Source organism: Choloepus didactylus, chromosome 4 (genome assembly GCF_015220235.1).
Source record: "Choloepus didactylus isolate mChoDid1 chromosome 4, mChoDid1.pri, whole genome shotgun sequence".
In the NCBI taxonomy this organism is placed as follows: Eukaryota; Metazoa; Chordata; class Mammalia; order Pilosa; family Megalonychidae; genus Choloepus; species Choloepus didactylus.
The window spans coordinates 67130811-67157837 of NC_051310.1; the positions used below are offsets into that span (position 1 = coordinate 67130811).

General features: G+C 43.5%; 1 protein-coding gene across 1 annotated transcript in view; it reads left to right on the forward strand.

Moving 5' to 3' along the window:
- Nucleotides 1-286: 286 nt before the first annotated feature.
- OCA2 (OCA2 melanosomal transmembrane protein) overlaps nt 287-27027 on the forward strand; it is a 386050-nt gene continuing 359309 nt past the window's right edge. The window contains exons 1-2 of the mRNA XM_037832810.1: nt 287-363; nt 23097-23352. Coding sequence (XP_037688738.1) covers nt 23126-23352 — 227 coding nt within the window. The 5' untranslated portion in view covers nt 287-363; nt 23097-23125. The remainder of the gene's footprint in view (nt 364-23096; nt 23353-27027) is intronic.

Genomic DNA, 27027 nt, shown 5'->3' on the forward strand with positions numbered 1-27027 from the left:
ATAAAGTGGGCAGAGGCTTGTCATGGGCCTGGAGTGAAGACTTAAGCCGCTGCTTCCCAGGGCCATCTCCTGGGAGCCGTTTCCTGCTCTCCCTCTCTGGGTTGCGCAGGCAGCTCCGCGGCTCCGCTGAGCCTCCCCCTGCTCCCTCCTGAACTTCTCCCACAGTCCCCGCATTCCTCGGCCAGGGGAGGGTCCCCCGTGCCGCTCTGGGGGCGGGGCTGCTCTGCCACCCCTGGGCACCGCCTCTCAGGCCGGCTGAGCTCAGTCCTCCTTCCCCAGGGAATGCGCACCCTTCATCTTTCAGAGCCAGCAGTTTGGATCCTAAGTTTCCCTCTTCAAGAAGGAATCTTCAGGAATCTTCAGGTAAAGGGAAAATGCTCTGTTAATTGGGAGAGCATGATGGGTGAGCCTGGTGGCAGGCAGGGTGGAAGTAAGCCTGTTCTGAGTTGTTTCACGAAAGCAGGGAAGTGCATGTAAGGAAAACTGGGCAATGTGTACAGATTAAATAGCTGTAGGAATGCCCGGGCACATTACACCAAAAGAGGTTTCTGAATTGAATGGTGAGCTTGGCAACCACCTAACAGCTGCTTTCAAAGCCTCCTGGCAGTGAGACTGTTCCAGGGGCCCAGTAGGGACCAGCCGCCGCGGCCTTCCTGAGGGTGGGCTGTGGACGATAAAGAAGGCAACTTTTTAATACTATTTAGAGTTTAGACGTTGCATTTGAACTCCAGGGTGACATCTCCTCCCACTGTGTTAGGTGTTTCTTTGGAATGGAATGCACCAGTGTGGAAAAGCAACCCCCCCCAAAGCCTCTTTTCTTTACTCCGTTCACACATGGTGAGATCAAATGGACTTTAATGCAGTTGTCTCTTTCCAAGGACATGCAGGTTGAGCACTTGGCATCCCTGTGTGTGGAAATCCCGAGACTGGGGCCTCCTCTGGCTGTCCAGGGTGAATCAGAGCCAGGGTGGGGGTGGGGACTGCCCTCTGCTCACTTGGAAAGCCCCCCGGATGATTCTGATGCCCAGTTAACTTTGAGAAGAGTGACCCGGTGCATGGTGCGTTGGCTTAAGGTAAGTGAGTGAGGAAAAGGAAAGAGGAGGCTGTTGGCAATTGGCAGTTACTCCCTCCTGGGTACAAGTTGGTACATTATAATCTAAGCCCTGGTCCAGAAGGCAGGGGCCTGCGCCTTGGACCTGGAGACTTAACCGCCTCTGCTCTACCGTTGCTCTCAGAGGTGCTAATCCTGAGTGAATAAGCTGCATTAGATCTGGTTGTTGTTAAAAATTTAGTTCACCAAAGCTTGAGTGCAGTTGTGCAAGTCAGGTATCAAGCAGGTTCCTACAGTTGTATTACACTGAAGAGTAGACGCGATGGTTCTTGCCATTTGAGGAGTCCTGGCTACTCTGTCAGGACAGCTGAGGTCTGAGGACGTTAGGAGTTATGGGTTAGGGGAGGCCCCGGCCCTCAGGCAGAGGGGCCGAGGGGGGCGAGGGGCAGCAGAGAAAACCCATCTCTGTGCTGAGAGCAGTGGATGGACAGAGAGGTGGTCAAGAGGGTAGCCACTTGATCCCACGTGTGTTCTGGAAGGATCACTGCAGCCGCGCGGTGGAGAGCTGCTGCAATGGGGGTGCTTCAGCAGCTGGCGAGGCCATTGTGGAGCCCATGAGTGGCTGCTTGGCCAGGTGGGAGGGGTGTGTGGAGGTGCACCTGACAGGACAGCTGTCTGGCCGGGGAGGGGCTGCTTGGTTCACAGAGAGGGCCTGGGAGGTGGGGCCAGGTGGGTGGGTGACCCAGCCCATGTGGCTTGGGAGCCGTGGAGACATTCAGGGAGACAAGGTGGCTGGACACGGGAGCCAGGCTGGGGAGGGGTTGGAAGTCACCCATGGGACATGGAAACATGGGTGAGGCCTTCCTAGAAGGGAGAAGTCCCCCATCCTGAGCCTGGCTGGGCCACAGCTCTCACCTGCCAGGGAAGGAAGGAGCAGCCGGAAGGGGCAGGAAGGTTGGAGAAAAACCACGGGGCTCAGGGGACAAGAAGGGTGGCCTAAGAGGGGGCCAGGAACTGGTCTGAAGGGCAGGCAGAGGGTTTCCATCCTCCCTTAGCTGTTGGAAGTATGAGAAGGGACCTGGTGGCCAGATCCCCCATCAGAGTGGTGAGCAGCTGCACCATCTCGCTCACTGGGCTTTGTATTTTTTCTGGATTGTGATTATGACTTTTGGAATTGCTTCCAACTGCCCTAAGAGATAGGATGTTTAAAGCACATCGATGTATAATTGTCAAATGCCTCATCTCTCTCTAATGTATAATTAGGCACCACTAGGTTATCTTCTCAGTATGTGCCATTATTGGCTTTCAGAAGATTGCCTTCAATTTCCTACTTATTGATTGCAACAGATACACACACAGCCCAAGTTCAGAGTGAGCAGTGATGGCAGTGCTGGCTGGGGGGCAGTGAGAAGGGTGCAGACTGGGGGATGCAGTGAGGAGGGTGCAGGCTGGGGGTGCAGTGAGGAGGGTGCAGGCTGGGGGGGGCAGTGAGGAGGGTGCAGGCTGTGGGGGCAGTGAGGAGGGTGCAGGCTGGGGGGGCAATGAGGAGGGTGCAGGCTGGGGGGGGCAGTGAGCAGGGTGCAGGCTGGAGGGGGAGCAGTTAGGAGGGTGCAGGCTGGGGGGGCAGTAAGGAGGGTGCAGGCTGGAAGGGGAGCAGTGAGGAGGGTGCAGGCTGCGGGGGCAGTGAGAAGGGTGCAGACTGGGGGATGCAGTGAGGAGGGTGCAGGCTGGGGGGGCAATGAGGAGGGTGCAGGCTGGGGGGGCAGTGAGGAGGGTGCAGGCTGGAGGGGGAGCAGTGAGGAGGGTGCAGGCTGGAGGGGGAGCAGTGAGGAGGGTGCAGGCTGGAGGGGGAGCAGTGAGGAGGGTGCAGGCTGCGGGGGCAGTGAGGAGGGTGCAGGTTGGGGGGGCAGTGAGGAGGGTGCAGGCTGGGGGGGCAGTGAGGAAGGTGCAGTCCAAGGGGGGTGCAGTGAGGAGGGGGCAGGCTGGAGGCCAGGATGGACCTGGGTGGGCTCTCTCACCCTTGGGCCTGTGTCTTCACTGCAGCAGGGCTTTCCCACCCCCGATCCTGGGCAGGGGTCTGTCCTCAGGTTCAGAGGGTGTGATTGCTGAGGAAGCCTGGGAGCAGGGCATGTAAACTGGGGACTCTCAGCTCAGAAGGGGGAAGGAGAGCAGTTTCCCACATTCAGAGGATCGCCTGGTTTCTCTTTCTTCCTTTCAGTATTCTGGACCCAGAGGCAGCTAAAGCAAGGGCAGACAGAAAGGAGGAACGAGGCAAGGTCAAGGGCCTCCCCAGCCCAGGGGTGAGGGGAGGGCCAGGGCCCAGAGGCCCCAGCCGGCTTGAACCTGGGCTTGCTGTCATGCCCTGGAATAAATCACTTTAGTTGACTATTCCAGAGCTAAAAACACATCAGAGCTCAGCCCTGTGACCCTTGCCCGTAGCCTCCGGGATGGTGAAGCTGAGGGCAGGGTCTGTCTGCCCCCAGGGAAGCCCCCTCCCCTCCTGGTGCTCTCCAGGGCCCTAGTGTGAAGCCTGCCAGCTTCTCGGTGGTCAGCTCAGCTTTAAGACACCTCCTGGGGCTCTGGGGACATCAGGGCGTCTGTGGCTGGGCCGGAGGATTATCACTATGGTCATTTTGCCTTCAGAGCCTGTTGAGCCAGGCAAGGCACTCTGATTTTTACTCCGAATCTCACAAAAACCCTGAGCCATGGGTGGGTAAACTGAGGCACAGAGAGGCTAGTCTCATCCAAGGCTTCACGGCTGGAAATGGGAGGGCTGGACGTGAAGGCACGTGGAGGACACAGCCCCGGACCACCACCCCCTGGCAGAACCTGAGTGGTGGGGGACATGGGTGGCGCCACCCTCCCCTGAGCTGCAGCTCGGCCGAACGCCTTCGGTTCCCCGGTGGTGCCACCTGGCACTTCTACCTGTCACATGGAGCAGAAAGTGCACATTCCACGGGAACAAGTGCTCTTTGTGTGCCCTGACGTGAGCGCTCCGCCGCACCGCCCAGTGTCTGTGTGGCTTTCATCTTAGGACGAGCTGCCTGGGGCAGGCCCCGGTGGGAGCGGGGGTGGAGTGTGGGAGTGAGAATCAGAGCAAGGCAGTGGCAGGGGGGATTTGGAGGGGATTAGGTGGGCAAAGAGAGGCAGGAGGACTGTCGGTGCTTGAGGCAGCAGCACACACCCGTCCCGGATCAGCCCTGCCACTTTTCCCGAGCACTGCTGGCATGCTCAGACCTGGGGCTCTGACCTGCTCCTGTCCCTGTGGCTCTGACCTGCTCCTGGTCCCTGTGGCTCTGACCTGCTTCTGTCCCTGTGGCTCTGACCTGCTCCTGTCCCTGAGGCTCTGACCTGCTCCTGGTTCCCGTGGCTCTGACCTGCTCCTGGTCCCTGTGGCTCTGACCTGCTCCTGTCCCTGTGGCTCTGACCTGCTCCTGGTCCCTGAGGCTCTGACCTGCTCCTGGTCACTGTGGCTCTGACCTGCTCCTGTCCCTGAGGCTCTGACCTGCTCCTGGTCCCCGTGGCTCTGACCTGCTCCTGTCCCTGTGGCTCTGACCTGCTCCTGGTCCCTGTGGCTCTGACCTGCTCCTGTCCCTGAGGCTCTGACCTGCTCCTGGTCCCCGTGGCTCTGACCTGCTCCTGTCCCCATGGCTCTGACCTGCTCCTGTCCCTGTGGCTCTGACCTGCTACTGGTCCCTGCGGCTCTGACCTGCTCCTGGTCCCTGTGGCTCTGACCTGCTCCTGTCCCTGAGGCTCTGACCTGCTCCTGGTCCCCGTGGCTCTGACCTGCTCCTGTCCCCATGGCTCTGACCTGCTCCTGTCCCTGTGGCTCTGACCTGCTACTGGTCCCTGCGGCTCTGACCTGCTCCTGGTCCCTGTGGCTCTGACCTGCTCCTGGTCCCTGTGGCTCTGACCTGCTCCTGCCTCCTACAGTCTCTGACCTGCTCCTGTCCCTGTGGCTCTCACCTGCTCCTGGTCCCTGTGGCTCTGACTTGCTCCTGTCCCTGTGGCTCGGACCTGCTCCTGGTCCCTGTGGCTCTGACCTGCTACTGGTCCCTGCGGCTCTGACTTGCTCCTGGTCCCTGAGGCTCTGACCTGCTCCTGCCTCCTACAGGCTCTGACCTGCTCCTGTCCCTGTGGCTCTGATCTGCTCCTGCCTCCTACACGCTCTGAACTTCCCTCATCCCTGCAGGCTACCCCTGCTGGCTAGGTTGGCCCAGACTCTGAAACCACCTCATGTAGTTTGTTTCTTCTTACTTGGAAGTCTCCTCATAGCCCAACTGCATCAAGCATGACCTCGTTTCCTTCCATTTTTCATACTGCTCTCAGTCCTGCCTCAGAGGAATGTGCAGGATGGTTTTCCTGACATGTCGCCCTGGAGCAGTGCTTTGTTCATGTTCCCCTTTCTTTTTCTGATTTACTGAAACATGAGGAACATTCTATGGGTTCTCAGGACAGAGAGGCTGCTGGTATTGTCACCACTGATATTTTTAATGTAGGCACTTAGGGCTATAAATTTCCCTCTCAGCACTGCCTTCACCACATCCCATATGTTTTAATATGTTGTGTTCTCATTTTCATTTGTCTCAAGATATTTACTGATTTCTCTTGCAATTTCTTTTTTGACCCACTTATTGTTGGCATGTTGCTTAACCTCTGTATTTTTGTGTATTTTCCGGTTCTCCATTTGTTATTGATTTCCAGCTTCATTCTGTTATGATAAGAGAAAGTGCTTTGTTTAATTTCAATCTTTTTAAATTTATTAAGACCAAGCATATGGTCTATCCTGGAGAATTTTCCATGAGCACTTAGAAGAATGTTTATTCTGCTGTTTTAGGATGCAACGTTGTCTATATGTCTGTTAGATCTAGTTCATTTAGTATATTATTTAGATTCTCTGTTTCTTTATTGATCCTCTGTTTAGATGTTCTCTCTATTGGAGACAATGGTGTGTTGATGTCTCCCACTATTATGGTAGGTTCCTCTATTCCTCCCTTCAGTTTTGTACTTTGGGGCTCCTTGATTAGAAGTATAAATATTTATGATTGTTATTTCTTCTTGGTGAATTTCCCCTTTTATTAATGTTCCAGTTTGTTAAAGCTGCCAGAATGCAAAATACCAGAAATGGATTGGCTTTCATAAAGGGGATTTATCAGGTTACAAATGTACAGTTTTGAGGTCATGAAAGTATCCAATCTAAGGCATCAACAAGAAGATACCTTCACTGAAGAAAGGCTGATGGCATCTAGGATTCCTCTGTCACATGGGAAGGCACATGATGACATCTGCTAGTCCCCTCCAAGGCTCCAGTTTCAAAATGGCTTTCTCCAAAATGTCTCTGGGAGTTTTCCTCTAAGCATCTCTGAGTTCTCTTCAAAATGTCTCTGCCTTTTATCCTCTCACAGAGGATGCCATTAAACTAATTAAGACCCACCTTGAATGGACAGGGTTACATCTCCATGGAAATAATCTAATCAAGAGGTCTCTCCCTCAATTGGGTGGGTAACATCTCCATGGAAACCAAGTAATCAAAAGATCTCACCCTTGGTGAAATCTAGAGTATTCAACAATTGTGATAAAATGTACAAATATGTTCTTTTACGAGGGAGAACAAGCAAATGTCAACCTTGCAAGGTGTTAAAAATGGGGAGGCATTGGGGGAGGGATGAAATCAGCATAAACTAGAGACTGTAACTAATAGAATCATTGTATTATGCTTCCTTTAATGTAACAAAGGTGATATACCAAGGTAAGTGCAGATAAGAGGGGGGGATAGGGGAGGCATGTTAGACACTTGACATTGGTGGTATTGTCTGATTCTTTATTCTACTTTGATTTAAGGTTATTTTTCCTTTTGCTGCTTCCTAGCTGTCATTTTTTTTCCCTCTTTCTTTTGCCAATCTACCTTCTTTGACTCTCCCTCCTGCCTTGTGGAAGAAAGGTAGATGCCCTTATATAGAGAGTGGTGAAGGTGGTGAACACATAAATATATGACCATACAGAGGACCATCAATTATTTACTTAGGATGGAATGTATAGTGAGTGAACAAAACCATATTTAAAAAAAAATGGGTTAATGACAAAACCTCGAGGGCAATATACTGAGTGAAAGAAGCCAGACACATAAGGACAGTTATTGCAGGGTCTCACTGATAGGAACTAATTATAATACGTAAACTCATAGACATGAAATATAAGGTACCAAGATATAGGATGAGGCTTAAGAATGGGGAGTGGTTGCTTAGTATGAGCAGAATGTTCAATTAGGATGAACTTAAATGTTTGGAAATGAACAGGGGTGTTGGTAGCAAGATGTGAGAATAACTAACAGCGCCGAATGGTGTGTGAATGAGGTGGAAAGAGGAAGCTCAGAGTCATATATGTCACCAGAAGGAAAGTTGGGGTCAAAAGATGGGAATGTATAAAACTGAATCCTATGGTGGGCAATGTCCATGATCAACTGTGCAAATATTAGAAATCGCTTCCATGAACCAGAACAAATGTATGGCAATACAATTAGAAGTTAATAATAGAGGGGCATATAGGGAAGAAATATATACCTATTGCAAACTATATACTCCAGTTAGTAGTATTTCAACATTTTTTCATAAACAGTAACAAATGTACTATACCAATACTATGAGTCAACAATTGAGGGGGGTTGGCTAGGGATAGGAGAGGATTAGAGTTTCCTTTTTTCTTTTTTCATCTTTCACTTTATTTCTTGTCTGGAGTAATGAAAATTTTCTAAAAATTGAACAAAAATTAAGTGTGGTGATGGATGCACAGCTGTATGAGGGTACCCAGGGGCAAGTGATTGTACACTTTGGATCTTTGGATAATTGTATGGTATCTGAACAATCTCAATAAAAATGAAAAAAAAAAAAAAAGAAAAAAAGAAAAAAAAAGATCTCACCTACAATATGTCTGGACCCACAAGATTGGATTAAAAGAATATGGTTTTTGGGGTACATAAAAGATTCAAACCAGTACAATTAATTTAAAGTGTCCATCTTCATTTATTATAACATTTTTGCATTTAAAGTCTATTTTGTCTGATATTAGTATAGGTACCCCAGCTTTTTTTTGGTTACTACTTGAATGGAATATCTTTTTCCATCCTTTCACTTTCAATTTATTTGCATCTTTGGGTCTAAGATGAGTCTCTTGTAAACAGCATATAGAGGGGTCATATTTTCTAATCCATTCTGCTAATCTTTGTCTTTTGATTGGAGAGTTTAATCCATTAACATTTGAAGTTATTACTGTAAAGCCAGTTCTTGATTCAACCATTTTATCCTTCGGTTTTTATTAGTCAGGTCTATTTTTTTCTCTCTTTTTATTCTTTAAGGTACCCTTACTAATATTCTACAATTCTGTACCCTCCTCCAGACCTCTCATCTTTTCATCTGGCAGGGCTCTCTTTAGTAGTTCTTGTAGGACCAGTCTCTTATTAATGAACTCTCTCAGCTTCTGTTTATCTGTGAATATTTTAAACTCTCCCTCATTTTTGAAGGACAGCTTTGCTGGATAGAGAATCCTTACCTGACCATTTTTCTCTTTCAGTATCTTAAATATATTGTACCACTGACTTCTTGCCTCTGTGGTGTCTGAGGAGAAATCAGTACTTATTTGTCTTCCCTTGTATATGGTAAATAACTTTTCTCTTGCTGTCTTCAGATTTTTCTCCTCTTTGGCATTTGACACTTTGATTACCATGTGTTTTGTAGTGGGTCTAACTGGATTTATTCTGCTTGGAGTATCTTGGGCTTCTTGGATTTGCATATTTATGTCTTTTTAAGGGTTGGGAAATTTTCAGCCATTATTTCTTTGAATAGTATTCATGACCCTTTTCCCTTCTCTTCTCCTTCTGGGATACCCGTGATGCATATGTTTGTGCACTTTATGTTGTCAATCATTTCCCTAAGACCATGCTCATTTTTTTCCATTTTTCCTCTTGTCTGTTTGAATTAGATTGATCTGTCTTCTAGTTTACTGATTCTTCTTTTGCCTCTTTAAATTTGCTGCTGTGTCTCTAGTATGTATTATATTTCATTGACACTGTCTTTTATTGCCATAATGTCTGTTATTTTTCTATGTATGTATGTTTATATGTATTCTTTCAAATTCTTCTTTATGTTCTTCTAGTGTCTTTTTAATATCATTTATCTCTTTATGCATATTTTCCTTTAACTTCTTGAATTAATTCAGGAAATTTGTTTGAACATCTTTGATTAATTGTTCCTGATTCTGTGCCTCCACTGACTTTTTTTTTTCTATCAAAAGGAGTTTTATTGTCCAGCCATGTGCAGGTGGGCTGAAGCCTAAGAAAATTGCAACAGCCCCAAACCAAGGGACAGTAGGGCTTATAAAGGATGGTTGGTGGGATGTCCTTCATCCAGGGAAAAGGAGGCTGGCAGGCCTAGGTATGCAGTTTCTCAGTGGCTACTTTTGGGAAAGGGGGTAGTTGGCAAGTTTCCATTGGCTGGTTTGAAAGCAGGGGCTTGGAAGCAGGAAAGTTTAAAATTTTAATATTCAGGATTCCTAAGGGTGTGGGCGGTGGCTTATTGCAGAGGGTTCCTAGGGTGGGGTGAGGGATGGTGGCTCTATGGCAAAATTCCTAAGGATGGGGGTGGGGTGAGGGCCCAGAGCCTGAACCTAACATTCCAGGCTTTTATTTTTCTAGGGATGCTGAAGGATGCAGATTGGTGCTTCAGTATCTGCTTCTGGCTGGTTGGGGACATAGAGTTGTCCCTATAGTCTGTTGTGGGGTAGTGGTTGGTAAGGGTATTTTCATTAGAGGAATAGCCTGGTTTGTCACAGCTGGAACAGTTCTGTGAATAAACCTGGTTAGAAGTTGTAAGAAACAAGGCCCCAGAATAAACACGGAGAAGTAGAATAGGAGAGAGCTAAGCTAGAATGTGTTGTTAGCTGCATTTTCTTTAGCTCATTTTATGATGTCTATATTCTCTTTTAAAGTTCAATTATTAAGCAAATGTACAGGTTTTTCCCAATTTGGCAAGGGAGAGGAAGGGTAAAGGCTTGAGCTCAAGATTTTTATCTACTCTTACTATGGGACAGGTTTTAGAGGAGAGGGGGCTAGAGGGAGAGGTTAAGACAGGATAGGTGGCTTCCATATGAGTTAAAAAATTAGCAGTTTTACTCACCACATAAAGAGACACCCAGGGCTCAATGATCTCAATGTTCTTTGGTGAGATCCAGGGAGCCATTTGCCCTGGGCCCCTTTTTGTCCTGCCAGGGATAGCCAACAGGCTTTTGGAGAGGAGTTGCTCCCCCTTGGGGGCTCAATGTACTCTCAGACCCAGTGTTCTGGCTTTCTGTTCTCAAGGCTCCTTTCATCCTTGGGGGTACTCTCATTTCCAGTGCTCTGTCTCTCTGCATTGATGGCAGGTTCCTGGTGTCTTCTGCCCTTGAGACCTTGAGATGGTTAATTACCATTTACAGCTAAAGCTATGAGCCTTGCCTTATCCAGTCCCATCTTGCTCTCTCCTCCTCTGCAGGCAGTCCCAATTTTTAAAGACAGAAAGGGCAGTATTCATAAGGTCAATCATAGGTGTTTGAGGTCCCGAGGCTGATTATCCTATAAATTAGGTATTTAACATGACTTTCTTTTACCTTCTGTTAGGCAAGTAATTATATTGTTCTTTGCTTTCAAGTTTATTGTCCCATTTGACAGCTTCAGTCCCAGCCCTGTACTGCATGGGCTGTTTCCCTTGCAGTTTATCTGCATGTACTTGCACTTCTGCTCAGATCCTCCACTTTTTTTTTCAGGAGTGCAGCAGGAGGAAGGAATAACCTGAATGTTTTCCCAAGTAAACTCTTAAGTTAAGACTAAATTTTTGAACTCCTCCATAAATTTGGAGGGGTTTTCAGAAAATTTCCCTAGAGAGGCTGTTGTAGGAAAAGGAACAGGGATCCTTTTAGTTCCCATGTTCCCATTTGCTATAGGTCTGGTGGGCTCAGAGGCTGGGTTTAGGGGATTTTTATTCCTGAGACTTTTTGACACTTTAAGTTGTAGAGGTTTGACTACTTGAGATAAAAGGATTTATTTCTTATTTTACCTTTAAGATAAAATACTTTATAAGCTTCCATTTTACCTTTAAGATAACATACTTTACAAGCTCCCCTCATGGTCCTGTCCTGATAGAGGATTATAAAAGTTGACATATGGAATCTCAGACTATTTCCCTTAAAAAAAAATGAATTGTCATATGGTGTTGGAGCAATGTGGCAGTGTTTGGTACAGAGGGTGAGATGTCATGTAGAGATAGATTATGATGGTGCTTTCTCACTAGTGGGTGCAGCATTCACAGGGAAGGCAGCCACATGCCTAAAAAAGCAATGAAGCAAGCCATAAGGGTTTAAGACAAAGGCATTCCTAAGGATGGGAGAACACAGATGCAGAAACTGGGTCCTGTGACATGGGGGTGATGCAGGAAGGAGAGGAGAATTATAGGAAGGAGAATTATAGATAACCTCATGAGTGGTAACATGTGGGAACCAGGAAGCAGGAGAACTAGATTAACATATGACAGTGGGAGATCTGGGGGGTACATTTATATCTTGCTCTTTTGTGAGACCAAGGGTTTTTCAGTTCCTGCTTACTTTCCATTTCGTGTTTTAAAGTTACATTGTAAGGTTAATTTCTATTATCTCTTTACTGGCTTACAAATATGATAGGTTAAGCATTAGCTGCCTAGGTCATGCAAACTGCTGTGTGCTAAGGTCTGCAGGCCTGTTTTGCTCGTGCCAGGGGCTGCCAGAATTCACCCCACACAACAGTTCTTATTGACTATAGGACAGGCTTGGCATTTATAATTTACTGCAACAATATAATAAAGAACAGAGTACAAGTAACTAGTACATACGGACAGCAATTCTATTAATAAGTGGTGCTATAGCCAAAACAAAGGATTATCAGATAAATGGTTAATACTTTGTATGTGATTTAGCATATGATTAAGAGCATAGGCTTCATTTTGTGAATTATTAGGCATATACACACATCAAATATTAATTAGAGCACAAATACTGCCTTGGGCAGCAGTTAGAATATTAAATGCCATTCTGTTTTGCAAAATGCCTTGTTAGGTTGTGAGGTTTTATTATTAAGCAGTGATATTGCTAGTTTTTACCATTCTCTAACTTTGACCACAGAAATAAATTTCTTTTTGCAAACTTTCTGCAACATTCTGTATCCAACTTTAGGTTTCATCCCTGAATTTTTAAATAAACTACTTTCCTTTTTCTTTCAATATAACATCTCTCATACCCTTTACATCTAAGTTATTAAACCAATCTTGGAAACTGTTCTTAAGCAAGCATTTTATAACATACTATTATCATTAAAATTAACCTTGTTAGAATAATGCTAAATATTTAAAACACTTTAGTTAATGCATTATTAAAATAGAAATACGTAATTTTAATAAGAATTCCCAAGATAGGAGTGAGAAATTTTGAGATTATTAAGAAGGAATAAGAAAAATGTATACTATGGAGGGCTTAAGGCAGTGGAGGGTTTTGCAGGGGCCTAGAGATTCCCATAATAAAGACTGAGCAGAGTAAGTGGCTGTCATGTTTAAAGGAATGAAATGCATTTAATGTTAGGTTTAGAGCCATACAAGAATCCACACAAATGCAGCGAGTCATGGTTTAAGTAGAGAATTTAAGGTTTATTAGAGGAAGAAAGCAGAAGAAAGCAGGTGGGAGCCATCAGAAAAGAAAGAAAGGAAAAATGGCTCCAGCCCTCTATCTGAGAGCAGCATTTTTTAAAGGAAAAACCCACGTTGGGTATTGGGGGGAAGGTCCTGCTGAGTATGTTCTGGGCCTCGATTGGGTGAGTGCTTATCAGTTTCTGCTGACTGGTTACTAGGGTTTTAACACACTACTCTTCTTTGTTGTGCACTATATTATCTATGTGGAGGAAGCAGACCTTTTGGCTTGTTTGCGGTCATTCCTCTTTATGGGGACATCTGATCTTGCCTTGTCTGCCCCCTGGAGTCTAGGTGACACTGTGACTGGGATTCCTAAAACAGCCTTCAACCCTTAGTTTATGGCACACCTGGTATTTCTGAGATAAGCAGCAGGGCCCATGGATCAGACATTCCTTCTATATGTTAGACTCGTTTTCTGGGGCCTGACATTTACCTATGACTGAGACTATTAACCAAGGTTTCACAAGAGTGATGGTGGTGACTAGAGCCTTTTCAGTACCTGGGCATTTTCAGTTGTCCATGGCAAACCCCAGGAGATTGAGGAGCTAAAGCCGTGGATAGGATTGGCTGTAGGAGTTTGATGTTCTCTGGCTGGGAGGGCCCTGAGAGTGGCTTCACTGTTTGCAAAGCAGACAGGGCTTGAAGTTTTTTTTTTTTTTTTTCTTTAAGGTTAGTAATTGGCATGCCTGCATTTTAGAGTTAGTCTTGGCTTTTGTTAGTAATTGATATCTGCATATTTAGGAGTAGGGTAGCCTCTGGCTTGTCAGGGTAGAGATTAGCGTAGCACACTATGGCATTTCTGAGACAGGAGAGAAAAAAGGGCAGAGTTTTTTTAGAGTATGACTTTTCTGAGATGAAAAAGAAAAGGAGAAGTGTTTTTTTTTGGGAGTATGAGTTTAGGCACTGTTTAGTTTGGGAAAGGTCAGAAAGAGAGAAGGGAACATGGCTGCAGATGGGCCCTTCTGGTCCAGACACTTCTTGCAAGGGGCGGATAGGCTGAGGTCAAGAGCAGCAGGTCCTTCATGGGGAAGGAAAGAAGGGTTGAGACTCTGAGGTGGAATCTAGAGATGGGGGTGGTTATTTACGGGCCATGGATTTAACAGCAGTTTCAGCTTGGCTAGGAGGGGCAGCATAGGGAGGAGTAGGAGGGGAATTACAGCAGCTGCAGCTATGGCCTGGTGGGGGTGGGGCATGGCAGCAGGGCTGGGCAGGTGCCAAGTGCAGTGAAGGCTGGGGGATGAAGCCAGGTGGGGAGCTCAAGGAGAATTGAGGACAAAGTTTTGGAAGGATTGAAGAAAGAGTTGGGAGGAGGAGGAGGAGAAGGATTTGATTAGTGGAACAAGTTTGGCAGAGAGAAGGACAGAGAGAGGGAGGGAGATGAGGGTGCCTGTGCAGGTTGCAAATGGCCTGGACATGTGGGACTTAACTCCGTTTGCCAAGATGCTGACAGTAATTTTCAAGGTTAAAAAAATTGGGGGAACAAGGGTTCCATTTTCTGGCCAGGTGGTGCTGTGGCCAGGTAGATATTGTGGCTAGGCAGAATTACAATAGAAAATGAACTTCTTAGGTTTTAGATTTATCCTGAGGCCGAGTTCTTTGAGGTTTATAGGGTAAGGAGAAATCCCAGCCCCCAAGCTTAGGAACAATCAAGAGGGCATCCCTCCTTGAGAGTTCCCAAGCCCCAAAGCAGTGATGGAGTAGTGGATGAAGGTGCCCCATTGTCCTACTCATCCCCAGGGTCCCGGACGTGAATGAAGCAACTCTCAGCTAGCACTAGGATTCCCGTGAATGTTGTCCTGGACAACACAGAAAGAGAGTGCTGGAGAGAGAAGGCACTTTCTCTTCAACCATAGATGATTCACCGGTGTTGGATGTTGAAGTCAGGCAAATGGGTTCTGACCCACCCTATGGAGGTTTCATCTCTTTTCTCGATCCCCAGGTTTTGGCACCAATATGTGTTAGGTTTTTCAATTGAGAAGAGAAGAGATGAAAACTCAATCAAAAGGAGTTTTATTGTCTGGCTGTGTGCAGGTGGGTTGAAGCCTAAGAAAATGGTGACAGTGTCTGCTGACTTTTTGATTTGTTCCTTTGGCTGTGCCATTTCTTCTTGCATTTTAGTGTGCCTTGTCATTTTTTGCTGATATCTGGTCCTCTGATTATCTTGATGGGTCTATTCTGAAGATTGGTTTCCCTCTCCTCTCTAGGATTTGCGTTTGTATTAGGGTACTGCTTTGACAGTTGCATCATCCATATTTTTCAGCCAAAAGAGGGCCAAGTTCCCAGGCATGGGGAATAGACCAGCTCCAGTGTGCCTGGGGTAGGATCTGCAGAGGCTCTGAAAAGCCCTGTAGTTTTCCCCTGCACTTTCCGGCCTGCCCAGCAGATGGCACTCTTTGGTTACTTAATCATCCTCAGAAGCTCTTTATCTCATGGAGCCTAGCAGTGTTTGACTAGGCAGGGCTGAAACTGTGGGGTTCCTGTGCCTCACTTTGCTGGCCAAGATCTGGTCCAATGTGGGGCTGTCTCCCACTTTATTTGTGGCAGAGTATTCCCCCAGCTGCTTCAGTGGGCAGCCATCCCCCAGGCAAGGATTGGGCCTCCTGCTGCTGTTTCCTTCAAGGGTGGGGAAAGGGCACCAGGACCCAGGGCTGGAAACACGGTCTCTGTCCACATTTTTTTAGACCCTTTGTCCCTCACTGACCTGGGCCTTGAGTGTCCTCCTCTGCCCCCAGGTCTCTAAACAGTTGATTCAGGCACTTTGTGCCTGGCTACTTGCTGTTTTGGGGAAAGGTTCTGCCATTCCCTCTGTAGTCTTCCATTTTGGAAACTCCTCCTTGCTGCCCTTTTATATTCCACCCTCTCTATCAGCTTGAGTCCTGCATGGGTCCCTGTGTACTTAGGTCTCTCATTCTGGATATAGGTTGGGATCTGTCTCACTGCTGTGAGAGATTTTATGGTCTGTGTCCCTGGTGGGAGGGATCCCAGCTGCTGCCCCTCAGCACTTCCTGAGCCCTATATGGGACCAAGTGAGGGGGAGGGGAGAGGACTAGCTGGTTTGGGACAGACCTTTCCTACCTGATGTTTTCCCTTTCTTTGATTCAGCATTTGTGGGATCCTTCTCCAGTCTTTACCTTCCTCCAGAGTTCTGAGCAAGTGAAAATTGTCGTTTTTTGTTGCTGGGTCTCTGGGAAAAGGTTTTCAGTAGATGTCTTACATTGCCATGTTGATCTGTTAGGTTTCTTTTAAAACTTTCTCATTCTCCTTTCTGCTCACACATTGTCTTCTTAATATTTTTTAGCTCTATATCCATATTTAGCTTATTTCTACTCGTATTTTCCTTCATCTTCTTGAATTCACTTAGGAGATTTGTTTGAACTTCTTTATTGGTTGTTCCAAAGTCTGTGTCTCCTCTGAAGTTTTAATTTGTTCTCTTGACTGAGTCACATCATCCTGTGTTCTAAATGTATTTTGCATAACATTTGCTAATGCTTTTAGCAAATGGATTGGCTTTTATAAAGGGGGTTTATTTGGTTACAAAGTTATAGTCTTAAGGCCATAAAAGTGTCCAAGGTAAGACATCGACAAAGGGTACCTTCACTGAAGGATGACTGATGGCATCCAGAAAATCTCTTGTTGGTTGGTCCCATGTTGTGTTCCAGCTCCTCTCTCAACTTCTGTGCATTCTTCAAAATGTTGCTCTTGGGGCATTTTGTCCTCTCTTAGCTTCTCTGGACCACACTCTGGGCTAGCAAAAGTCTGCTTTCAATGGCCATCTCCAAAATGTCTCTCTCAATTGCTCTGAGCTCCTTCTGTTTGTGAGCTCCTTCATAGGACTCCAGTGATTAAATCAAGACCCATGTTGAATGTGTGGAGCCACACCTCCATGGAAATAATCTAACCAGAGGTGTTACCCACAGTGGGGTGGGTCACATCTCCATGGAAACAACCTAATCCAAAGATTCTAACCTAATCATCACTAATACCTCTCCCTCCACAAGATTGCATTAAAGAACATGGCATTTTGGAGACATAATACATCCGAACTGGCACACTCAGTATGTCTTGTAATTATTGTAATTATTTTGCTGATGTCTGGACATCTGATTATTTTGATTTGCTAACTTTGAGTGAAAGTTTCTCCCTCTTGCCTAGGGTTTTTTTTTTTTTTTTTTTTTTTTTAGATTGGCTATGTGTTAAATCTGTTCTTTGATGCTTGGTACAGCTTACTTTAAACTTTAAATTTTGCCTGTGTTTAACTGTTCAGATTTCTCAGGTTTTCTGCTCCTGGTTCTTGCCCAGGACACTCAGTGAAACTTTACAATTGCCCTTTTAAATACAATTGTTTCACCTCCATGAGAAATCTTTCCTTCCTCCTCTGTTCTTTCTCTGAGACTCCTGATCTGTTCTTTTTTTTTTTTTTTTTTCAGAATTTTATCCCCAGTTCCTATGATTTGTTTCACTTCTCTTTCTCATACAGTGCACCCTTTTCATTACAATGTTCAGTCCTGGGACCCATTCTTCCTTACAGTTCCCTTTTATTTTGTGAAGCTTTTCTGACTACAGTAACTTCTCCATTAAGTTATCCTACCCTAGCGAGCAAGATTGGGTCAATGTTCAAAGAGGCCCATTTTTTCAGTTAGGTGTCCAGCAATCAGAGACTGAGTTCAATATGTACAGTCTTGCCAACAGTTCCACCACAGGTCTCTTATTTCCTGTGGGCTCCTTTGTATTCCTATGGTCACAGAACACTTCAGTGTCTCCAAAATGGAAGGAGTTTCCAAAATGGAAGCCCTGGGTCTCTGTGGACTTGGTTCCCTGTGCCTGGATATGCTTGCAGTTCTAACTTGCTGCTGTGGTTCTATAGTCTGAATCCATGGCAGGGGTCCCCAGGCCATGCTGCCTCTTTGTGACTCTTAAGTTATGCTAGACCAAATGAGTGGGAGGGGACTGGACTGGCAGGTCTGTGTTACAGAACTACTACATTTTCTTGGTGTTTTTTTCCTTTTTCTATGATTCAGTGTTTTTGGAGTCCTTCTCCAGTATCTATTATCTTCCAGAGTTCAAAGCAAGTAGGATTTGTTCTTATGTTATTTTTTTATGAGGGGAGACTTACCACTTTAAAAATTTTTTTAATTAAAAAAATTATGGTCAATTGCTTTTTTAAAAAAATTCAATTTTATTGAGATATATTCACATAGCATACAGTCATCCATGTTGTACAATCAGTTGTTCACAGTGCCACCATATAGTTGTGCATTCATCACCACAATCAATTTTTGAACATTTTCATTAACACACACAAAAAAGAAAAAAATTAAAGATAAAGTAAAAAAGAATACCCCAAACATCCCACATCCCCATCCCTCCCTTTTATTCATTTACTTTTTGTCCTCATTTTTCTACTCATCTGTCCATACACTGTATAAAGGGAATGGGAGCCACAAAGTTTTCACAATCACACAGTCACACAGTGTAAGCTACATAGTTATACAATCATCTTCAAGAATAAAGTCTACCAGGTTGCAGTTCAACAGTTTCAGGTTTTTCCCTCCAGCTATTCCAATACACTAAAAACTAAAATGGGGTATCTATATAATGCATAAGAATAACCTCCAGAATGATCTCTCAACTCTATTTGAGATCTTTCAGCCACTGAACTATATTTTGTTTCATTTGTCTTCCCCCTTTTGGTCCAAGAAGTCTTTCTCAATTCCATGGTGCCAGGGCCAAGCTCATCCCCATGAGTCATATCCCCCATTTCCAGGGAGACCTACACCCCTGGGAGTCATGTCTCACTTAGTGGGGAGTGAAGTGATTTTACTTGCAGAGTTGGCTTAGAGAGAGGGGCCACATCTGTGCAACAGAAGAGGTTCTCTGGCAGTGACACTTAGGCACCATTTTAAGTAGGCTTAGCCTTTCCTTTGCAGCAACAAACTTCATAAGGGAAAGCCCCAAGGTAAAGGACTTGGCCTTTCAAATTCCCCAATGCTTGTGAGAATATCATAATTCCCCAGGTGGGGAAATTTAATATTTCCACATTTCCCCCCAGTTCCTCAAGGGGCCTTTATAGATACATATTTATTCTCTGCCAAAATTACTCTGGGATGTACTGGACCTTCACACTAATTTGTACAAACCAACCAGATTTCACTCCCTATTCAATGTTCCATTTAATTATGTTGTTTGAATAAGCTGACCATACCAGTTAAATCATATAGTGTGTTACAAACAATATAGATTTTGCACCTAATAAACATCTCTTCCTTTGGTCTCACAGAGAAGTTGAAGTTTTAAAAACACTATCACTATCATCCCTTACCCTTTAGCCTGATTTACCTTAGCCCTAACCAAGTCCATTCATTCATATCTCTAATTAAAGTCTGATCTCTTTTTTAAGACTCCTTAAAATTTGCTGTATGGGGTAAAGCTGACATTCATCACTGCCAGACTCTGGCTCTGAGTCTCAGGTGTCACACAGATACCCAAAGTTCCAGGGACTGACCAGGCTATACACAAAGAGCTCAGCATCTCAGAATTTAGAAATAACCATTACAACTCAGGAATAGATGTAACTGCTGTAAGAGCTTAGGAACCTTTACAGTAAGCCTTCCCTTGATAACCTATACTCTCAGGCTCAGGTCTCAGAGTTTGAACATTATAGTTAGTCCATATTAGTGAGGCATTATAATGTTTTTCTTTTCATTTCTGCTTTGTTTCACCCAACATACTGCCCTCAATGTCCATTCACCTCACAACTTCATTCCTTCTTGTAGCAGCTCAATATTCCATTGTATGTATACACCACAGTTCGCCATTCTGTTCATTAGTCAATGTACCCTTAGGCCACTTCCATCTACTGCAAATCATGAATACTGACACCATGAACCCCATTGTGCAAATGTCCATTTGTGTCCCTTTTTTCTTTTCTTCCAAGTAAATACCCAAGAACTGAGTTGCAGGACCATATGGCAACCCCAGCTTAGCTTCCTGTGGAACCACCACACTGCCCTCCAGATGGGCTGCACCATTCTACTTCCCCACCAATGGTGGTTAGGTACATCCCTTTCTCCACATCTTCTCCAGCACTTGTATCCCTCTGTTTATTTTTTAGACAGTTTTATTCACACATGATGCATTCATCCTAGGTAAATAATGAATGGTTCCCTGTATAATCACATAGTTGTGCATTCACCACCACTATCTATATAAGGACATTTTCATTTCTTCTACAAAGAAAGAGGAAGAGGCAAAAAAATGTAGAAAGACAAAAAAAAAAAAAAAAAAGAGAGAAAATGACAACTAAAAAGCAACAAAAGAAAAGATGAAATTAAAATAAGATAAAATAAAAGTCAGACAGCATCACCTATGCCAATAATTCCACACCCTTCCCTGATATCTCCCTCTGAGAGACATTTAGCTTTGGTATATTGTATTTGTTACATTAAAGGAAGCACATTACAATGTTACTGTTTTCATTGATCGTATTTTTTTCCCAATACCACCTCATTTTTAACACCTTGCAAAGTTGACACTCATTTGTTCTTCCTCATGTTAAAACATATTTTTACATTTTATCACAATCATTGACTGCTCTAGGTTTCACTGTTATACAGTCCCAGTCTTTACCTTCCATCTTTCCTTCTGGTGTCCCACATGTCCCTAATATTCCTCTTTCAACCATACTCACGGTCATCTTTATTCAGTGTACTTACATTATTGTGCTACCTTCACCCAAAATTGTGCTCCAAACCTCTTTCTCTTGTCTTTTCCTATCTGCCTATAATGCTCCCTTTAGTATTTCCTGTAGAGCAGGTATCTTGCGTACAAACTCTCTTTATCATCTGTTTGTCTGAGAATACTTTACATTCTCCCTCATATTTGAAGGACAGTTTTGCTGGACATAAAATTCTTGGCAGTTTTTTTCTTTCAGTGTCTTACATATATCAATACACTGCCTTCTTGCCTCCATTGTTTCTACTGAGATCTGCCCATAGTCTTATTGAGCTTCCCTTGTATGTGATGGATCACTTTTCTCTTGCTGCTTCCAGAATTCTCTCTTTGTCTTTGACATTTGATAATCTGATTATTAAGTGTCTTGGCATAGGTCTACTTGAGCTATTCTGTTTGGGGCATGCTGCACTTCTTGGATCTGTACTTTTACATCTTTCATAAGAGATGGGAAATTTTTATTGATTATTTCCTGCATTATTGTTTCTGCCTCTTTTCCCTTCTCTTCGCCTTCTGGGACATCCATGACATGTACAGTCATGTGCTTCATGTTGTCATTCAGTTTCCTGAGATGTTGCTCATATTTTTCTATTCTCTTCCCTATCTGTTCTTTTGTAGGTAGGATGTCAGATGTCCTGTTCTCCAGCTCATGAATCTTTTCTTCTACCTCTTCAAATCTGCTGTTGTATGTCTCCATTGTGTTTTTCATCTCTTGTATTGTGCCTTTAATTCCCATAAGTTCTGCCAATTGTTTTTCATACTCTTGAGTTCTTTCTTATGTTCACCCAATGTCTTCTTTATATCCTTCATTTCTTTTGCCATATCTTCCATCAACTCATTGATTTGAGTTTTGAATTGATTTAGCATATTTTTTGGAAGATCTTTGATTAGTTGTTTCAACTCCTGTATCTCAGTTGAAATGTAAGTTTTCTTCCTTTGACTGGGCCATATCTTCATTTTTCCTAATGTGATTAGTAATTTTTTGTTGTCTAGGCATCTGGTTTCCTTGATTACCCCAATCAGATTTTCCCAGACCAGAGGGGCTCAGGTCTCAGGAGAAGTCTGTATTCAGTATCAGGTTTCCCTTAGGCTGAGACCCAACAGATTGTGAGACTTTCCTGTGAGGCCTCCAGACTCTGTGCTTTCCTTATACTGCCCAGCAGGTGGCACTTGCCAGCCCACAGTTCCCTACTGGTGTAAAGAGGTGTTGTCCCTTTAATCCTCAGGGGCCTTTGACCTGGTGAGGGGCTGAGGGCATCAGGAGCCAAGCTCAAGTTGTTTCTGGTCCCCCCCACCCCCCTCAGACCCTGGGGTCTGAATTCTCTGAGGGAGGGCAGCCACTTGAGCTGGCCCCTACCACTTTTTTTTTTTTTTTTTTTTTTTTAATCATCATTTTATTGAGATATATTCACATACCACGCAGTCATACAAAACAAATTGTACTTTCGATTGTTTACAGTACCATTACATAGTTGTACATTCATCACCTAAATCAATCCCTGACACCTTCATTAGCACACACACAAAAATAACAAGAATAATAATTAGAGTGAAAAAGCGCAATTGAAGTAAAAAAGAACACTGGGTACCTTTGTCTGTTTGTTTGCTTCCCCTACTTTTCTACACATCCATCCATAAACTAGACAAAGTGGAGTTTGGTCCTTATGGCATTCCCAATCCCACTGTCACCCCTCATAATCTACATTTTTATACAACTGTCTTCGAGATTCATGGGTTCTGGGTTGTAGTTTAATAGTTTCAGGTATCCACCACCAGCTACCCCAATTCTTTAGAACCTAAAAAAGGTTGTCTAAAGTGTGCGTAAGAGTGCCCACCAGAGTGATCTCTCGGCTCGTTTTGGAATCTCTCTGCCACTGAAGCTTATTTCATTTCCTTTCACATCCCCCTTTTGGTCAAGAAGATGTTCTCCATCCCACGATGCCGGGTCTACATTCCTCCCCGGGAGTCATATTCCACGTTGCCAGGGAGATTCACTTCCCTGGGTGTCTGATCCCACGTAGGGGGGAGGGCAGTGATTTCACCTTTCAAGTTGGCTTAGCCAGAGAGAGATGGCCCCTACCACTTTTAAGTAGCTTTTTCTTGATATGGCAGTTGTTATTACTGCACTCTGTTAGCTCTTTTCTGGAGCTTTGAGAAATACGTTTATGCAAGTTCTTGCTGCCTGCTCAAAGCCCTGTTAGGTTACAGATTCCTGAAGCTTCTCACTCTGCCATCTTAATCCTCATGTCAGTGAATACATACATATTTAATTTAATAAAGATATCACCATGTACCAATTGTCCTTTAGATAGCCTTAACATTTCCCCAAATCAATAAATATACCTCTAGACCATTTTTATGGCTGCATAGCATTTCATAATATAGACACATTACAATTTATATAATAATGCTCAGTTGTTGAATACTTAGATCATTGCTAGTATAAAGCATTCTGACATATTTTCTATGATTTTATAGAAAGTACTTCTTATCAGCAGCTTTTCTACTGTACTATTCAATAGCAAGGTGCAGATGATATTCCCAGTCTGATTTCCTAAACAATGGTTTCCTTCTGACAGGCTTCAGTGAGAAGAGTGACTATAGAAGCATGCATTTAGAGAAGAAAGATGACCTGCTGGCTGCTGGTGTGCTGGAGATGGAGTCCCATGAGACGTCTCTCCTGCTGGGTGCAGGCCTGCGAGGACAGGAGCTGACTGGGGCCTCTGCCAGTGGACGGCAACCAGGGCCAGGAGACATCGGAGCAGAGCCCCCTGAGCCCTGGCCCAGCCGGGTTCCTGTGGGCCATGATTCCAGCCCATTCCTCACAGAGTGGAGGTGAGCTACAAGTAGCTTTATCTAGTAAATGGGGAATTCACAAATACAGGTTTTCTGTGAGCACTGTTTCCCACATTTTTTTTTTTTTTGTGGGAAAAATTTCCAGGAATTTTTCAAAAAGCTTTTCACTATTAGATCACTTTCCTGGCCTGTTTTGGACAGATGATGTCTGTAAAATGTGGTTAACATAACTCCAAAAGATAATGAAAATAGAACAGGGAGATTTTGGTATGAAGACTTGGAATTTAATGTATTATTTAAGGTATTAAAAGTATTATGTTAGTTGCACACTGGTGTTCATAGCAGCATTATTCCCAACTGCCAAAAGTACAAGCACCACGTGTCCATCAACAGATGAATGGATGAACAAAATGTGGTATATAACACAGTGAGAAATTATTCAGCTGGAAAAAGGAATGAAGTTCTGATTCACATGGCAACATGGATGTGCCTTGAAGACATCATGTTGAGTGAAGTAAGCCAGACAAGGCGATTAATACTGTATGATCTCACTGATATGAAATAATTAGAATATTCAAAGCCAAGGAAGTGGAATTAAGAGAACAGGTTGCCAAGGGTGGGGGTGGGAAGTGAGGAGTTAAAACTGAATTGGTGCAATGTTTCTGTTTGGGGTGATAGAATAGTTTTGGTAATGAATGGTGGCGATGATAGCATAATATTTTGAATGTACACCACTGAATTCAGTATACTTTAAAATGGTTATAAAAGGAAATTTTATGTCATGTTTATACCAGAATTTTTAAAAAAGACACAAAAAACTTTACATGGTTTTAAAAAACATAGATCCATGTTATAAAACATGCTTTATTTCATATAAATAAGTCAAGGGAGTCAATTAAATATTGTTTTACATGTTAGGAAAATCAGGATTTACATAAAAAAGAAAAAGTTTTGCTGAATCTTTTAATATTAACTGAGGTATAAACAACAAATAGATTTTACAAATCAATCCTCACACCCCCAAATTCATAATTTGCAATGCATACATGCCTTTAAAATGATGAAGCAGTATCATGAATAAAGTTCCTACAGATACCCTTTGTAAGGACACTTGGGTCACTCTGCAGTCCTGTCCCCACAGCCGACAAGTCCTGATCTAGGCAGTATTGGTTGTCTCTCTATCACTGAAAAAAAGAAAGTGTCACAGAATGCGTAAAAGTATAACATATTCTCTGGTGAACATGAAGGTACCCACCTGCCTGGATCCTGCCCTTCCCCCTCTCCAGAGGCAGGACTTATCCTGAGTTGCTGTTGATTTCACGAGTGTGTGTTTTTATACTTTTACTGCATGTTTCTGTATCACTAAGTAGCGTATGCTATTGTTATGCAAATAGGAAGACTTTAAGTTGCTCTTTTTGTCCACCATGTTTTTGAGGTTTGTCTATGTTGATGGATATATTAATCAGGATTTTCCAGAGAAACAGAACTAACAGGATATATATGTACGTGTGTGTGTGTGTGTGTGTGTGTGTGTGTATATATATATATATATAGAGAGAGAGAGACAGACAGACAGACAGAAGAGAGATATTTGTTATAGGAATTGGCTGATTCTGTGCTGATTCTGTAGAGCAGACCACAAACTGGAAACTTCACAAAAGGTGATTCTGGAGTCTGGCATGTTCAAACTCTGTAGGGAAGGCTGCAAGCTAGAAATTCTGGTGTAGGTGAAATTGTATTCACTAGGAGAAGCTGGCTGGCTGAAGAAGAGGCAGAAATTCTTTCTAACTTCTGATACCTCATTGCTCACTTTAAGACATCCAACTGATTTGATTGGAGGACTTCCCTCATTGCTGAGGGCAGTCTCCTTTGTTGATTGTAGATGTAATCAGCAGTAGATGCAATCAACTGACTAATGATGTAAATCCATCTGTGAAATACCCTCACAGTAACAATCAGGCCAGTGCTTGCTTGACCAAAAATTGGACACCATAACCTAGCCAAGTTGACACATGAAATTAACCATCACAATGCACCTGGCTCTTGTTGAACTGCATGTATAAAATTTCATCCTATAAATACCACATAATTTGCTTATCTTCTCCTGTCAGTGACTATTCAGGTCTTCTCCAGTTATTTTGCTATTTAAAACTGTCTGCAATGAATATCCTCATGTGTCAACTCTAGGGTGGTGTGGGAGGGTTTCTCTAGGGGACCTCTTTACCTGGGAATGGAATTGCTGCTTCCTAAAATGTACACCCTTTGGATTTACTGGATGGTACAGAGGGGGAATTGTGTTAGTGCACTTCCCACCAGCGGGGGACGCTCTCCACACTTCCTGGCATGTGGTGCTGTGGGGCTATGAGATGTCCTGTGTGGGACCTGGTATCTTACTGTGAGTTTAATCTGCATTTTCTGTTGACCAGGGAAGCCAAGTATCTTCTCTCTGTTTATTGGAATGTGGGTTTATTTTTCATAATGTGCCACTTCATACCCTTTGCTCATTTTTTAATGGATTGTCCATATTTTTCTTGCTGTGTTGCAGATTTTTTTTTAATGGCTTGCATATCAACCCTTTTTGGTCATGTGCTTCAGACGTCTTCTATTGTAAGGTTCATCTTCCTTTTTATTTATGGGTGTTTTTTTTTAGCTAAAATGTTTAATATGGTCAGATTTACACATCTTTTTTCATTTTGTGCCTTTTTGTATCATTCTTACTTTGATGTCATAAAGGTTTTCTTCTAATTTTTAAAAGTTTTAAGTATTTTGCTTTTTACATTTAGGTCTTTTACCTACCTGGAATTTTATTTTTAAGCATGCTGGCCTGCTAGCCTGTCTTCCTTCCTTCTTTCCTTCCTTCCTTCCTTCCTTCCTTCCTTCCTTCCTTCCTTCTTTCCTTCCTTCCTTCCTCTCTCCCTCTCTCCATCCTTTCCTTTTAAAAATAAAAATAAAACCCTACAGCAAACCCTGCAATTTTTTCATTTGTTCTTAAAGCAATTTTTATACATATAGATAAAAACACAGAGAACCAAGGATTCATAAAGTAACTTTGCTAATGCAAATTATGGGGAAAATTTGGATTAACTCAATTTAAAGAACTTATTAAAAAGATAATTTAAATTTAAAACAATAAGGTCTCCCACAAATCACTTTCACCAATAAATGCATTTTCAGAGAAAAGCTTTCATCAGGGCTGGAACAATCTCACAGAATCATTAAGATAACATAAAATGAGCATGTTCCAAATAATTTGCTAAGTTCTCTTCAAACCTTAATATTTTTTATTTAAACTAATTTATGGTTTAAAAAAAGAAAAAAAATTACAGAAAACATTAATCTTATTTTTCACTTCTCTGTATATTAATTTTGGAGGTCATGTGGATTTATCTTTTTATTTTTTAAATGATGTAAAGCACTTTTCTTTTTTTGGTTTCACTTAGGGGAAAAAACAATAGTGCTACATTGGTATATTCTATTTAGAACCATTTTGGACAAACCAAACTAACCCCCACCTCCCAAAAAAAGATACACAGATTCTTAAAAGAACCCATAATAAGTAATACAAAAAAGGGAAGTTACTTGAAGTTTCTAACATGGCCCCTTTTTGGAGAGAATCTGATACTATAAAGTAAAACAACTTCCTTTGTTCATTAAACTTTTTTTAATGGAATAAACAAATTAGGAAGGTAACAGGGAAGGAAGCAATAACTGGAT